Raw genomic sequence first — 17,190 nt, 5'->3', positions numbered from 1 at the left:
CGATTTTCATGATCTTAAAAAAAATCAAAAAATTCTCTGGTGTTTACTCACTTTTGAGGCTGTGTGTATATTATTGACCAATATATTTTTACCATAAAATTAGTCATGAAATCATTATCAGCCCAATTATGAAAGAAAATTCCCCGGCAGTTTTTTCCCTTTTCTCATTTTTCCTATTCAAATTCTATGTTAAAAAAACGAAAAGGGAAAAAACTCCCGCGTAATTTTCTTTCATAATTGGGCTGATAATGATTTCATGACTAATTTTATGGTAAAAATATATTGGTCTGAAATATTTGTCAAAATATCTTTGAGAATAAATGGAGAGGGGTCTGCATCATATATTCAAATATTCTCGGTTTGCAAGGAACTGCTGAAGTGTTTAGATATAGTTACTTATTGATTTGAAATAGTATTTGATTTTGCAATTTGTCAAAACATTTTGTTTGGTTAGTTGCCTTAATTAGAAAAAGCGAGGAAGAATATAGCTGATCATCAATTTTATCAGCCATGACAGCCAACATAATCACTTGTTATCAGATGTCACTTGTTGACAATTGCCTCTACATGATATTTCGTAGCTTGTTGAGAAATACCGGTATTCTAAATTTACTCTCTATAAAAGAGGAATTCCCCAATACAATTGGAATCTCTACAGTGTTGCCAAAACTTTAAGACCATATCCCACCAGATTGCGCCTAAAATAACGCCAGAAACCACTAAATCTTTAAATAAAACCGCTGATTTAAACCGCAAAATTTTTATTTAACGATTTATCAAGCAAAACTGCTTAAAAACCAAAAATAATTAAATTTTAAATTAAAATGTGTGCCAAAAAATTAATTAAGATCTATCAATTCCAAATTATCATTTGCAGAATTATCGTATATTTCAGAGGTACCAATTAAATCTAAAAACTTTCTTGGGACTTCATAATCGTAGCAGCACTTTTCATGGCGACGAAGGTCATAACTAAAAAAATTAATTTTTATTAAAACATATTAATATTATAAATATTACAAAATAAGTTACTTTACTGTCAAAATGCCATTAACCATCTCAGATTGCAAACGATTTCTTAATTTTGATTTTACAATATTAAGCTGACTAAAAACTCGGTCCACTTCCGCATTTGACCATGGCATACAAAGAATTTGCAAAGCAAAATCAGCTATTTCTTTGAAAATATTATTTCCAGCTGAATCTTGATACTGCAAAACCTCAAACCAAAACGATGTAGTATTTGAAAGATTTTTCCACCTAATAATGTTTATGTTACTGAGCTGCATTAAAATTTGTTCAATTTTTTCTGGACTACATCCAAATTGTTCCAAACATGGAATAACATCTTCTTTTTTTGATTGAAATACATTATTTATGGAAAAATTATCTATTTTTGATAAAATGTCTCGGTTTTCTGGTAATCTGAAAGTTTGATAAAGATTAGTTATAGAAGCAAAAAAAAATAAGTTTTACCTTTGAATCAATTGCTTCAACAGCGATATACAAAAATGTACACATCGTTGTCTTATTTCTGATTCCTTTTCAGACGTAATAATTCCATTGCGTTTGTATTTTCGCATTTCAGTTTCAAACTGATAACCTAAATAACTATTTGGCTTAATGTAATTTTCAAAATCTTCGATTTGAAATTGTCTTTCAGTATCGCATATTTTAGTTTTTAATGAATTTATTGCCACTTTTAAGTCATTAAGGCGCTTAGTAGGATCTGAACTATTGCTTTGAAAACTCATGTTGACAACATTCATGTCCGAAAGAATAGGATTTAAAAAGGAAAGGTAGATAAAATTTACTGGATCTTTATACATATTATAAAGCGTTTCAGCTGAATAGCATCTTTCTGAGAGACGGGCGATACCAAAAAGTGTTTCTAACTCTAACCATTGGCTAAGAATTCTTTTGACTGCTACATTTATATTTAGATTTTTTCTTACCAATGTGTATATTTCTTTATAAAAAATAGTTTTGATATTTTAGTTTTTCTGTTTATTTGAACAAATTTATTTTTTTAAAAACTTTTCTTTTTTACCACCGGTTTAGTTCACTTGCTTCTAAGAATAATAATAATAAAGAAAAAACTAAAAAAAATGCCGTTAGATTTTGTTTTAGATATGTGCAAAACACTATTTATCGATAAACCACAAAAACAATACAAAGAAAACTTGGCATACACTTAAAAAAATTGACAACAAATTTTATTATTGTAGTTTTGTTTAAGTAAATACCAGACATAAAAAACGCTAAAAACCGCCAAATGAAAATATTTTGCAGCTAGAAAAACCACTTAGCGGTTTTTTCAGAAAAATACCCGCTAACGACGATAAAATACCTCCAGATCTAGCTGAAAAACCGCCGTTTTGGCAACACTGAATCTCTATAACACTCTAATAAACATAATTGGACAAGAGATATCATATCATGTCATAAGTTTTTATATAAAAAAAAATATATATACAGACCCAAAATTAAAAATATGGAACATTTTGTATATAGCTATAGAAAACTGTATTTTATATTAACAATTTTGTGTATGTGATAGTATTTTCGAATGAAAATAATTAAAAATGTTAAATGAAAAAAGGTGAAAAAGTACTATTTTACAATAATATTATTTTGACACCGAACAAAACTTAAATTTTCCATTCCATATAAAAAAATAGATTTCCTTTAAGTGTATTTTATTTAATCGCTGCTGTCTGAAGTAACTTCATAACAATGATTAATACAATCATGTGTAATAAAACAAATTCCCCTTAATTTATATAAATAAGATCTTTAGCAGAGTTTTAATATTTTGTTTAAAATATAAACTTCATATATTCAAAATAAATGCGTCAGTGATAATACCAACCAAGTAAATAAATAAATTTGATGACGTTAATGTCTTTAATTGATAAGATCATATTCAAAAACATTGTGATTTATTTTGAGGGTAGTAAAATGTGATTTTTAATGTCGACAATTATTGAGTAGATATTTTAAATTTATATATTCTACTTTGACTTTCTGATTATAATACTACATTGACATGTATAAAATTGTGTTAATCAGTAAATGTGGTATATGAATCATTGATTGGCCACTATTCAAACTAGAGGTGTCGAACCGGACTCCCTACAACAATGCTGGGATTCGGGATGGTAAAAGTTACAACCTAATTTTTTTTAGGCAATCCAAACTTTGCTTGGTATTTACTAAAAACATAGAAATGTCGTAGATCATGTAACCGAAATTATGTTTTTGGATATGAACCAAAAAAGCATATTTTTATTAAAAACTTTTAAAAATCAAATATTGATTGGAATTCATACGACGAATAAATTTTTTATTTTAAGAGCATATTTTTCGGTTTTTCGTGCATATTGCCGATTTCCATATTTATTACTATTTATTTGCAATCAAACCACCGTGCATCAGTAGTAGATATATACAATTACTCAAAAACAGAATTTTAATTTAATGGCAACATTTTCAAAATTCGCACAAGCAGTCAAATACGAGTACAATTAAATAATCAAGCAATAAATCAATTACAATTACAACAGTGCTGATAATAAAAACCACCAACAACAACAACAGCAAGTACTGTAAATTAACTATTGAAGACTGGTATCGAATCAAATTGATATAGAATGTCTTAAAGGGCACGTATGCCACTACAAAACAAGATCTACAACAAGACAAGAACGAATACAATCAAATTTAATTAAAACATTTCAAGTAGACAATTTTGGAAAAAGAAACTAAATGGTTGACTAGTATTGTTTACCAAGCTATTTAGCGTATAAACTTCAAATAAAAAAAATAACGTTATAAATAAAGAAAACAAACATTAAATACACAATGGAAAATAATACTAATACATACTAAAGATTACAATTAAAACAAAAACACTCTCAAATTAAAAAAATACTAAAAAAATAACGTAAATAATTATTTGCAAATATTAAATTTTCGTTCAAAATACCCACAATAAAATTGACAACTGTTGAATGATCATTCTACTTTCATCGTTCTTCAAATATATAGAACATATTCGTATATAAACATTTTATACTCGGTGTACAGTGGGGCCGATTTCAAAATAACTGCTTAAAATATATTTAAAACTCAGGTAGCTTGACACAATTTTTTGCAGAAGCTTTATAAAACTTATTACTCTATTGAATTTAATTAAAATAATTTCGAAAATCCAAGATAAAAATTCTACTAACTTTTGTGAGGATCGGTCCATAATTGACCCTACCCCCCATATAACCCCTAGATCAGAAAAATACTTTATTGTCAATAAATAATTTTTGTATAATGATGTTAACATAAATTTCGGTAAAAGTCATTTAAAGTTTTCAGAAATTAATTACTCATAACTGATTCAAGACCCCTTAGAGGGCCAAAACTATGTATTGATGGTGGGTATACAAGATTCGGCACAGCCGAATATAACCATTTTACTTGTTTAATTTTCTGAACGATTTCTGATTTTTAGTCAAATATTTAATGTAATGTATCTGTTAAAATTAGAGTTTTTCTTTTACCGCACTTTTTCATTTCCCGGATAAACGGGATTAATTTTGAAATTTCCCGAGATGCCGGGAATTCCCGCATAGAAAAAAATATTCAATTTAAAGAATGTAGAATTTGTTAAAAATCTAAAAATTTCTTTGATTTTAAAATGTAATTGGATTCAAATAAAAAATCCAATAAAAATTTAATATAAAGATATAAACTGACTCGATTTCTAATTTTGGTAACCTTTTGTCATTTGTATCCGAATGGCTTCAATTTGCATTAGATTTTGTTCTACCTTCGTTAGACTCCAATTAATTCAGTTAATTTGCAAAAAATAAATATTTTATTTTTATACCCTTCACCTTCGTGAGAAGGGTATATATAAGTTTGTCATTCCGTTTGTAATTTCTACATTTTTCATTTCCGACCCTATAAAGTATATATATTCTGGATCCTTATAGATAGCGGAGTCGATTAAGCCATGTCCGTCTGTCTGTCTGTCTGTCCGTCTGTCTGTTAAAATCAATTTTCTGAAGACCCCAGATATCTTCGGGATCCAAATCCTCAATAATTCTGTCAGACATGCTTTCGAGAAGTTTGCTATTTAAAATCAGCAAAATCGGTCCACAAATGGCTGAGATATGAGGACAAAACCAGGACAACTTCGATTTTTGACCTATATCTGGGTTACTAGGACATTAATATAGACAATATGGATATCTAATGACAGATATTTCAAAGACATTTACAACGACGTATATAAGACCATAGTAAGTTGGACCTATAATGCGTCAAAATCGGAAAAAATATTTTTTAACCTGAATTTTTTTTTTCACCAAAAAAAAAATTGAATAAACAAAAAAAAAATTAAAATTTTAAAATAAATTTTGTTTACTTAAAAATTTTTATTTTGAAGTATAATTTGGTGAAGGGTATATAAGATTCGGCACAGCAAAATTCAATTTAACCGATGGTGGTTTTATTCCAATAATAAATAAAATAAAATAATTCCGCTTTCGATCGGAATAGAATTCTTTGACAGTCCTTTCACGAGTTTTTGGATAATGAACATGTTATTGGTCTATTTTGTTAGAAGGTTTTTGTTGTATGAATCTTCTACATTTGTTTTTAAACTTTAAGCATCTTTTAGAGAATGTAAATTTTAAAAAACTTCAATAAAACTAAGGAAAATAATTCCCGGGAATTCTCGCACAATTTCCCGGGATTTTGGGATTGAAATTATTACGGAATTCCCGGGATTTCTCGTCCTTGTTTATAGTCTAGTTTATATTTATACTTTAAAGTACTTCAATTAAATAAGTTTGAATCGGATAATCTTATAAAGATGAGAAAGGAAAGACGATTTCCCCTAACTATTTGTTATATGGAAAGTAAATCATCTTCTTTATTAGTTTTACATATAAGGTTTCTAATGCAAATATTTGGTCATTCGTCATATAATTATTCGTTATGGCGAACTTTGCCTGTATTTAACATTTTTAGCAAACTCTTTATAAAATTAAAAAAAGGTACTTTTGTTAACTTATAATATTATACGACTTAAAATAATGATATAATTAAAACAAAACTTTATACTTTATTACAAAGATGTCAATGTATTTTAGGAAATTTGTTGCTATATGAGATTTTTTTTCTTAAAATTTTTTAGAACCGAGGCAAACAACAAATCAACTCAAAAATACCTATGTTCTGATTGTGTAAAAACTCATGAAGATATCTCCAATCGTTCACAAGCTACTGAATTATTTACGAAACAAAATGTTTCTATATCACTGTGTACTAATCCATCTGAAAATCAAAATCTTCGTATTGACTTTACATGTTTCAAAGAAATCTGAACAGTAGTTTAGAAGTTTAAATTAAATAAATAAATACTTATTGCTAATTATTTTGTATTCTGTCCCACTGTACAGTGTAAAACAAGTAGTGTACTTATTTACTGTTTCTGTACATTTGACATTAAATATAAAAATAGAACACAGTGATTCGATAACCTACATACATACATACAAACACATAATTTATTAAATATTTAAAAATAATTTAATTTTTTACATCCCGAATCTCTAAAGGTACGGTCACACATGGCAAATATTTACAAAACAAGTAAGAGAGCTATATTCGGCTGGGCCGAATCTTATATTTTTCGAATTGTTATTTTAAATTTTTAAATTTAATTTGGCGAAAAAAGGTCCAACTTACTATGGACCATATATGTCGTTGCAAAGGTCTTTGAAATATCTATCATTAGATATCCATTTTGTCTATATTAATGACTTAGTAATCCAGATATAGGTCAAAAATAGGTAAAAAAAATCGAGGTTGTCCTGGTTTTTTCCTCATATCTCAGCTACTTGTGGACCTACAATGGGTCAAAATCGGAAAAAATATTTTTTAACCAGAATTTTTTTTTTTCAACAAAAAAAATTTTTTTTTTTAAATTTGAAAAAAAAATAAAATTTAAAAAACAATTCGAAAAAATATTTTTTCCAAAAAATTACAAAAAAAAACAACTTTGGAAGAAAAATAAATTTTGTTTACCTAAAAATATTTAAAATTTGTATTTTGAAGTATATTTTGGTGAAGGGTATATAAGATTCAGTACAGACGAATATAGCTCTCTTACTTGTTATAGAGCTATATATTCCATACTGGCGTTATTACTAGGTATGTAATATATTTTTAAAAATTTCCGAGAAAAAATTTTATTTGAGGCAGGATTTTCATGTTTAGAAAAAATAATGACAATAATCGTGGTTTATACGCATTCTGATTTGAAAAAGTACTCTTTCGAAACGAATTATGCATTTTTGGCAGATTAAACTTGTTAAATCTGTTAAAGCAATAGCATTGACTGAATTTTGACCGATTGACACCTCAAGTGTGACAAGACCGGTCAAATGCCACTATTATAAATTCTTAATTAGCGGTGAACAACCAAAAAATGTGTAGTGTTTAGTTTAGTTGTATTTCACAGCCAACAATCATCAATTGAAACCACTGTATCTATGTATGTATATCAACCACTTATGAATCAATGAACGACCTAATGTTAGTGATGACGATTAGTTTTAGAAGCAAACTAGACGAATGTTGAGGCAAAAAAAAATTTAAAAAAAAAAATAATAAGTAAATAAAGTTATTAAACCAAACAACAATATAGACAAAATTTTTATTTCGTTTCAAATGTATTTAGTCTTAAATCGCGTTTATAGATGTAAAGACATAAAAATCGACGACACCGCAAAAAAAAAGAATTTAATGAATGGACGGACGGGGGTACAAAACGAAGGTGTTAAAAATGAGTTGAAGAGCGGGAGAACGAGCCCACATACAGCTACAGCAAGCAACTCAATGTGAACAAAAGAAGACATCATACGGAAGGCAAACACCACTCAACACAACAAGAGTAGTGCATAAAAGAACAAAAACAAACAAACAAACACGCTCGTTTTTAATGAAAAACACACAGAGAAATTAATGAACATTCTACCCAAACATTTGAGTGTTTAGAGGTGCGTTCAATAATGTCATCATTGAATGCAATTTCAGCATCTTTAACAATTCAAACCATCAGGGTACAACCAACAACTGCTGCCGGTGCTGCTGCGGCAGAAGCCACAGCAACAACAACTGCAGCCATAGCAACACTATCGCCAGCCGCATTTGTAAAAACACAAGAGCTCTCAGGTGTTTGGTGTCCTTTATTGATGACATTGGCTAATAATAGCTTTTGTGCGAGTGCGAACAATAAGAAGCCTTTTGCTTTCAATGGAAACTCGAGAGTTTTACACAAACCACAAATTCAATACTCTGCAGCAAAAAACAATAAAAACAATTGCTACACAACTGAGCCAACAATTTACCAACTACAGCAGCAAAAACAGCACCACCACCTCCATCATTATCATACACACTGTTGTTGTCGTCGTTATCGTCAAATAACAAGTGGCCTGTGCGTCCCAATAAATCCCCAAATAACAAAGCCCATTAAGGATTCTACCAATAATTTGAAAGTTTATCGTGAAATGGATACGACGACTACAACGACTACAACAATTACAAATGAACATTTATTTGCGTACAATTTACAAAAGCTCTTGCCGTTCATTATTTTAAAACCAAATCCAAATTCATTGCTACTTTTAACAATTTCCCATGAATCTCTACTACAACACTACATTCCGCCAACGAAGAACTTGATCAACCATCCAAATGACCTTGAAAACTGTGTGAATACGATTTCAACAGATAATGTTCGAAAATGTTTATTAAAAGTGACTAAAGACAACATAACAGCTTCTGTACAATATGGCTTTGTTAAGATTGAAATTAACATGGACAATTTATCTGCTTCACTGTTAAAACGTAAGTGATTCCGCACGCTCAATTGAAAACCGATAATTGTACTAATTAAATAAGATGAGGTTTTCAATTGTTGAAAAACAAATAGATATCTGTAGGCGAACTATAGTGAGCAGGGATGGAAAATTTAATATGATCATACTTTTTTTGATACTATTTTCAAATAATTTTCAGTATTTTATGTAAATAGATATATTAGCATTTTCTGCATCATCACCAAGGTTGCCAACTCTACAGCTCAGAAAATGGCTAGATTTAGAATTAACAAGTAAGAGAGCTATATTCGGCTGTGCCTAATCTTATATACCCTTCACCAAATTATACTTAAAAAAAAAATTTTAATATTTTTAGGTAAACAAAATTAATTTTTTCCAATTTTTTAATTTTTTGGAAAAATAATTTTTTCGAATTGTTTTTTTTAAATTTTTAAAATTTTTTTTTAAATTTAAAAAAAAATGTTAAAATATAGCGAAAAAAAAATTTTTGTGAAAAAAAATTCGGGTTAAAAAATATTTTTTCCGATTTTGACCCATTGTAGGTCCAACTTACTATGGTCTTATATACGCCATTGCAAAGGCTTTGAAATATCTATCATTAGATATCCATATTGTCTATATTAATGACTTAGTAATCCAGATATAGGTAAAAAAATAGGTCAAAATCTAGGTTGTCCTGGTTTTTTCCTTATATCTCAGCCATTTGTGGACCGATTTTCTCGATTTTAAATAGCAACCGAGCCGGAAGAATTCCGGAGATATTGATGTATGGATTGTGTATTTAAGGGGGCTTCGGAAAGTTGAGACAGACGGACATGACTTAATCGACTCAGCTATCTATAAGGATCCAGAATATATATACTTTATAGGGTCGGAAATAAAAAATTTAAAACTTAAAACGGAATGACAAACTTACGAAGGTGAAGGGTATAAAAATGGCTAAAACCCACTAGTATATACTTCACTAGTATATACCCAATAAGCATTTTTACTGGATTTCAAGTTGAAAGCAAGCGTAATTCAAGCCTTGAATTATAGCCAACCAATTGAATTATAGTTGTATTATACTTTATTTCAATAGCATTATCCAGTAAAAAGGAAACACAAACTCAAGTCATATGTTTCTGTAATATTTTTCAAGTTTAAAGCATAATTACATTTGCATTAAAGTCAAATTCCAACAAAATGTTCAAGTGCTTGAATTTTTGAGGCTTTGGTGCTTATTGGCTTTCTTAGCAGATAAAAAAATTACAATATCAATAAAAATTGTTCTTTTTTTGCTGATAAATTAAACAAATTTCTGGGCACTTATAAACAAAATCGGATACATTAAAGAAATGCAATATTGAAATTTGAATATTTCTGATGTGTTTGCTTTGGAAAGAATTTCGCAGTATTTTCTCATAAAACCAATAATATTCTCATCAAATCACATACAGGCGAATACATAATACTTTTGTTTAAAAAGGCTGTTTCTTTGTCATTTGATAAAAAATTCCAAAAATTTTCGAAGTGGTATATTTTAGATGATTTTATTTTTCTCAAATTTATTTTCAAAAACTTAAGACCAATATCTGACTATTGTTTATTACTGAATATGCTGGTGAAATGTAGTGGAAATGATATCCATTTAGCAACCACTTTAGTAGCCACATCGAACTAGTTAATTGTACAAGTAGTAATATAGCTAGTGTAAGGTTTCCAATTTCACTTGCCATCCCTGATTGTGAGTGCTCTACATAAAGTATTTTTTTTTTATATACAACAAATAGTTTTCTATAAATGACGTTGTTTGGGTTTTTATTCTACTTCATTTACAGTTCAATGATCATAAACCTGAAGGTATCCAAATAAAGTTTTACACAAATAAATTATGTACGTCCAAAACGTTAGGGTTATTAACAGGCATTGGAAACTGAACCAAAAGAGTACTTTTCAAAAATAGAAAGTACCAAATTATTTCTATGCATTCTTTGCATTTTGAATTGTAATTATGTCTCCATAAACATCATGAGACAATTATCAGATACAATAGAATATTTGCAAGTCTTTTAATTGGATTGGGAAATTAATTTATAAATACGCATGAAAAAAATCCCAATGCTACCTACTTGAAATAAAATTATAAACTATTGGTCTTGTTTCTTTGAGATATTTTCTCCAAATTTTTATTTTTATAATTTTTTATTTTTTTTTAATTTTAACTTGAAAATAAATTTATTCTAGTATTCAATTAATCGACAATTGTTGAACGAATATTTGTTAATTCTAAATTGAAAATGTTATTCGTTCTAATAAAAAATATATTTTTTTCCTCGACTATTCGAATGACAATCCTAGTGTTAACATCAGGCTAATTTTTCATTGTCAAGGGTGGAAAACCGATAATTACTATAAGCTCGCATCAGGGGTAGGGTGATCTGACTTACACGCCTATCTCTAGAGTTGTTAATTTGTTTATATTTTTTTTCGTATACATTTAAATTCCGTACATACATTTTCGTATTTTTATTAGACTCTGCTGACTTGTTGACTCATAAAATATCACACATAAATCATTTAGAAATTGTATCAACAGCTGTTCATTGTTGTACTCTATCTACGATCTTCGTGCAGACATTTATTCCCTCTTTATTATTAACATCTGTGTTTTTTTATACTCTCGTTTTTTTTAAATAAATTTATTAATTAAAACAAAGTTCACAAAAGACTTAAAAAAAAACTAAAAATAAAATCAAATTTGTATTTGTAGTTTCATATTTTACAAAGAGCTTGAAGCAAAAACATGATAAGTCCAATGGATGGAACTGATTTAATGTGTTCATTTTATTACTTTTTAATTGGTTAAGGTGTAGTGTTTATAAAAAACCGGTTTTTTGGCCTTTTTTAGAAAACCGGTTTTTCGGTTAACATACTTCGAAAAAACCGGTTAAACCGGTTAACCGACATATATGTGAAGAAAACATAAAATGTCCAATAAAGTATACACTGCTTTGAAATTCTTGGTTTTTAGTAGTCAGGAATAATTAATATTAAATAACTAAAAATATGCAAAAATGCTAAGTCCATTTTAATTTGTAAAAATTTCAAAATTATTATCTCAGTCAAATGGAATTTACTATAAATATGTTACTAACTATACATGTTTTATCGTTATTGGTTTCTTCATTAAATTTCTACCAAAATATGTAAATCACAAATTTTTAAATTGTGATTCCTGATATAAAACAAAAAAATGTTCCAAGTCCCAAAAAGGCCATATAAGATGCAGGCAGATGCACTTCTTCTTAACTGTGATTATTTGTCATTAGAAATAACATGAAATAATTAATAAAACTGCATTAACAGATTTAAAAAATATTGTAAATCAAGGATTGTAGAACTTTCTTGTCTCTCCTGCAATATTTCTGCACTTTTGTACATGATTAATAAAATAAAATTTTAAGAACAAAATACACTAATCTAGTCAAAGTTATTAAAAGGTCTGTGCATCAAATTCAATTTAACGTTTGGTAAAATCATCTCTAAGTTTTTAATGAATCATTAGTATGATTTAGCTTAAACTCATAATTTAAATTTTTAATAGTTTCAGTATGTGCAATTGACTCTAAAAATGTTTTTAAGTTCGTCCGCTACTATTTAGAATCATTATAATTCTTAAAAGTTTTGTTCGAAAGAGGTTTATATTGTATATTAGCAGTTTAGGTTTCACATCAGACCAAATATTTGATATAATGGGTACAATGGACAAAAAATATTCTTCAAAACATGAGATTTAAACATTTTAGTCCTAAATTTTAAAACCCGGTTAACCGTGTGATATAAACCGGATAAAACGGTTAACCGAAAATTAAGATTTTAAATTAACTGGTTCTCAAAAAACCGAGATTTCGAAAAAAACGGTTTTTCGGTTAACCGATTTATAAACACTAGTGCTAGGATAAATAATGGACCGATTCTTACCATTTTTAAAAATATTAATTTTTTGGAGGCTCTCTCAAATTTTGGTCCTAGCTCTGGTTCTTTAATTCCCCTATCCTTCAGTGTAGTGCCTATCGTGCCTTCAACAGACAAACGAGAATTTTTAATGGTGTACATTTATGAAAAACACACTTGATCCATCGCAAAAAATATTTGAAATTGCATACAAGAGTTGGCCAAATAAACATTGACGTTATAAAAGTATCGAAAAAAGTATGTAATTTTTGTAAAGCCATTTGGTTTATAATTAAAAATAACATAAATGATCCATTGAAAAAATTTCGACATACAAAGACACGGTTTAGACAAATTAGCATAGACGTAAATAACTCTCAAACTTAGATAATTTTTGAAATTGACCAAAAAAAAATGTGTAAAATATGAAGGCACTGGTTCTGGTTATTGGAATGGCAGATAATTGCAGCTGAAATTTGTAGTACTTACTCTTGATACTTTGCAGTATTTGATGTAATTTACACTTAACCTCTAATAGCCCCTTTTAATTTATTCTGGCCTTTCAAACTTTTGTTTTAATTTAGTTTCTATAGATTTAAAACTAGTTCCTAATCACATCACTTTTATATAAAAAGAACACGCAAAAACTCCGTAATAACTACGTCGAATGGTTAACTACTAACTGTTTTATAAAAAATTTTGCTAATTTGCAAAAACAAAAAAACTTTAAAGAAAAATGCACAGGCTACTTCGATTTAAAAGTAAAAAAATCATATTTTTCTAATATTAAAACATGTAAGAAAGTATGATGGGTCAAGCCCGACCATATAATACCCTACACTAAGTAAAAGAGCAAAAACATTTTTCTTTTAAAATTTCAATAATTTATATTTTTGAGTGAGTTTCGGAAGTTGGCCTTAAATGGGAGCTATGACCAATTATGGACCGATCACCATGAAATTAGGTCGTGTGATTTATGACTAAATTAAAGTTAACTATGTTGAATTTTGTGTGTATACCAACATTTTTAAGCGATTTATGCACGTTAAAGTGATTTTCGGAAGCGGGTCTATATTGGAGCTATGACTAATTATGGACCGATCGTAACAAAACTTGTTGACATGAATTTTGAATATATAAAACTTATTTGGAGCGGAATTTGTGGACATACATATATAAACAAGTAAGAAAGTATGGTCGGTCAAGCCCGACCATATAATACCCTACACCAAGTAAATGAGTAAAAATATTGTTCTTTTAAAATATCAATAATTTATATTCGTGAGTGATTTTCGGAAGTAGGCCTTATATGGGAGCTATGACCAATTATGGACCGATCACCATAAAATTAGGTCGTGTGATTTATGTCTATATTAAAGTTAACTATGTTGAATTTTGTGTGTATACCAACATTATTAAGTGATTTAAGCACGTTAAAGTGATTTTCGGAAGCGGGTCTATATGGGAGCTATGATTAATTACGGACCGATCGTAACAAAATTTGGTGACATGAATTTTGCATATATAAAACTTATTTGGAGCTAAATTTGTGTAGATACATAGATAAATTAAACATTTATGACCAATAAAGTCCAATTTCGAGGGGACAAATTTTATCGAAATATCTTCAAAATTGCGACCTGTACTCTGCGCACAAGGTTTACATGGACAGCCAGCCAGCCAACCGACCAGACGGACGGACGGACATCGTTTAATCGACTCAGAAAGTGATTCTAAGTCGATGGGTATACTTTAAGGTGGGTGTTAGACTAATATTTTTGGGCGTTACAAACATCTGCACAAACGCATTATACCCTCCCCACTATGGTGGTGTAGGGTATAATGACAAGCAAAAAATTGTATAGCCAAAACAATAATGATACTGTTTATTCTGTGTTAAGAAAAATTTACCATCAACATTTTATAAAAATAAAAAAAGCAAAAAAAAAACATTTTTGGCCGGAATTTACCACCGTGCTGTGCAGAAATAATTACTTTAAGAAGAGAAATTCTGAAGCTATTCCAGAAATTTCCAAGGATCTGCTAAAAAAAATTTTATCTGTGAGGAAACCTAGTTATATCCATTATCTCTGAAAAAAAATTTGTGTGTATAATTCTGATTACTAAGTATATCTACATATATATTTCGGGTCTCGGTAAACCGTTTTCAACCAACAGAACATCAAGGTGAAGAGTGTACAAATATTTGTGTATCTTTAATTGTATCTAAATTCAATTGGTAGCCTTTAACCCCATTCTCTCCCATTTAAAACAAAATAAGTTATTTAACGTTTTTTTTTTAAATTGTATTGTTGACTGGCATTAAAAAGTTAAATTGTGGATTTATATAAATTTGCTAGAATAATGTGTACTTTTTGTTAAATTAAGTCAATTATCTATTAAATTTACGTCTGCTAGAATTAAAACATAATTTATGTTTTATCTTAATTATGCTTCATACAGTTAAGGTGTAAGAAATTGTCAAAAAGTCAAATTGGAATTCATAAATTAAACAGAGTGAAATCAGGAAAATATAAATATTAAAATTACATACATATGTGTATATTTTAGCGTTTTTTATGTAAAATATATTTTTTTCTACTCAACTCAACAACACCCACATAATGTTGTATTTATCTACGTATTCTGGAGAAATGTGCATCAATTTTCAATAGAAATGAGAAACTTCTACAAGACGCATGCCACACGTTGTGGTAAAAATAGACTCTTGCGAGTTATAACCCAACAAACATAAATTAATTTAAAAATGCTCTTGTTTTTTCCATAATTGTACAAGTTAAATTAAGTCTGTCCTCTTTTCATATTCCACGTGACTAGTGCAGGGGTAATCTCTTGTCAACATAATGGAAATGTTTGTTTTACTCTCTAATTTAAAATTGTTTGTTGGCACATTTAAAACAACTTAAACACCATTCTAAAAATATATTCCTTTTGTAGAATTTCTTTTAAATTAAAAACAAAAAAATAGATGTCATTTTCATTTAGTATTGGTTGAATCTCCGTGTTTGATTGTGTTTACTTATTTAGTTGACAAAAAAACCAAAAAAATAAAAAAAAACAGTGTCACTGATTCACAAAGAGTATTTCGTCAATTAATGGCCACATTAATTGAAGTTTTCAATTTATTTTACGATTCTTTTAAAATAAGTACGTTCGGGTTTTGTGTTTAGTTGTTGCTTTCGTACAGAGCTAAATGCGGTACAAACAAAATTAATTTGTTTTTCCCTTTTACTTTTACCATTTTCAGGTCAAATGCTGATGAAATGGTTCATATCGTCGCTACAAAACAATTGCAATCATTTGAGTGAACAGGATATTAGTATGTTGACACTTCAATATTGCAATAATTTAATCAATGTGGGTGTTCTGAAGCAAATTTCCGAGAAAAATGATTTGGAAACATTCAAGGTAAGTACTCGCACTTGAACAATCAACAAATAATCAATAAAAACAAAATAAAAATAAGAACAAATTTTGTATTGTAATGTATTGTTAGAAACAGAGAAAAGTTATCAGACATAGACAATGTTGCATTCAGAATTAATGGTATAAATTTTAGAATAAAAACCAGAATGAAAATAATATAGACAACACATTATTTTGTTAAAAATCCTTGAGACATAACAAAGTGGTGTATGTTTCAAATTAAAGCAAATAACATTTTTTTAATCTCTCACAATAATCAATGATATAATGATATGTATTAGAGTTTTTTAATATTTGAAGCAACAATTTTTTTTAGCAGATTTCAGCAACAAGTGTAGACAGACGTTAAAATATGTTGTGCATTCCATAATTTTCTGAAAACTGCTACCGACACATTTTAAATACTCTTCAAAAATTAAATACCAAATAAATTTAATCATATTTCAAGAAATTACGGTCTCTTAACACTTTTTCTAGTTTAACTTATTTTTTTGAAAGCTTACGTCCTCCTCTACACATCCGTATACATTTCTTTTCAATGTGATTATCAGTTGAGGAGTAACACATACAGTGGTGGCCAGGAATTTAAGACAAAAATTGTTTGCTAAATTCCATGTTATTGTCAATTATTTTTTCAAATATTTCCAATTCATACATATTCACCATGAACACATAAAATTTTTCTACAACTTGACCAAAAAATTTTTTATTAAATAAACATATTTTCATATTATTATAAAATATTCGGACCAAATTTCTTATTTTTAGTTCCATTAGTTTCGGTCATATCATGTTATTACAGCGGATGTTCGCTGAGGTGGGTCAACGTATTTCCACATATCTTTGTCCATATATGTTTTACCGATTTTTCGAAACATTTTTCAGAAACTAGAAA

The 17,190-nt window shown here is 28.6% G+C and overlaps 1 protein-coding gene across 3 annotated transcripts in view; it reads left to right on the top strand.

Moving 5' to 3' along the window:
- Positions 1-17,190, top strand: part of capu (cappuccino) — a 253,224-nt gene that overhangs the window by 205,175 nt on the left and 30,859 nt on the right. For all 3 annotated transcript variants that reach the window (XM_065501681.1, XM_065501682.1, XM_065501683.1), the window contains exon 5: positions 16,117-16,277. In XM_065501681.1, coding sequence (XP_065357753.1) covers positions 16,117-16,277 — 161 coding nt within the window. The remainder of the gene's footprint in view (positions 1-16,116; positions 16,278-17,190) is intronic.

This window comes from Calliphora vicina, chromosome 2, assembly GCF_958450345.1.
Source record: "Calliphora vicina chromosome 2, idCalVici1.1, whole genome shotgun sequence".
In the NCBI taxonomy this organism is placed as follows: Eukaryota; Metazoa; Arthropoda; class Insecta; order Diptera; family Calliphoridae; genus Calliphora; species Calliphora vicina.
This window is presented reverse-complemented; position numbering and strand designations above follow the sequence as displayed.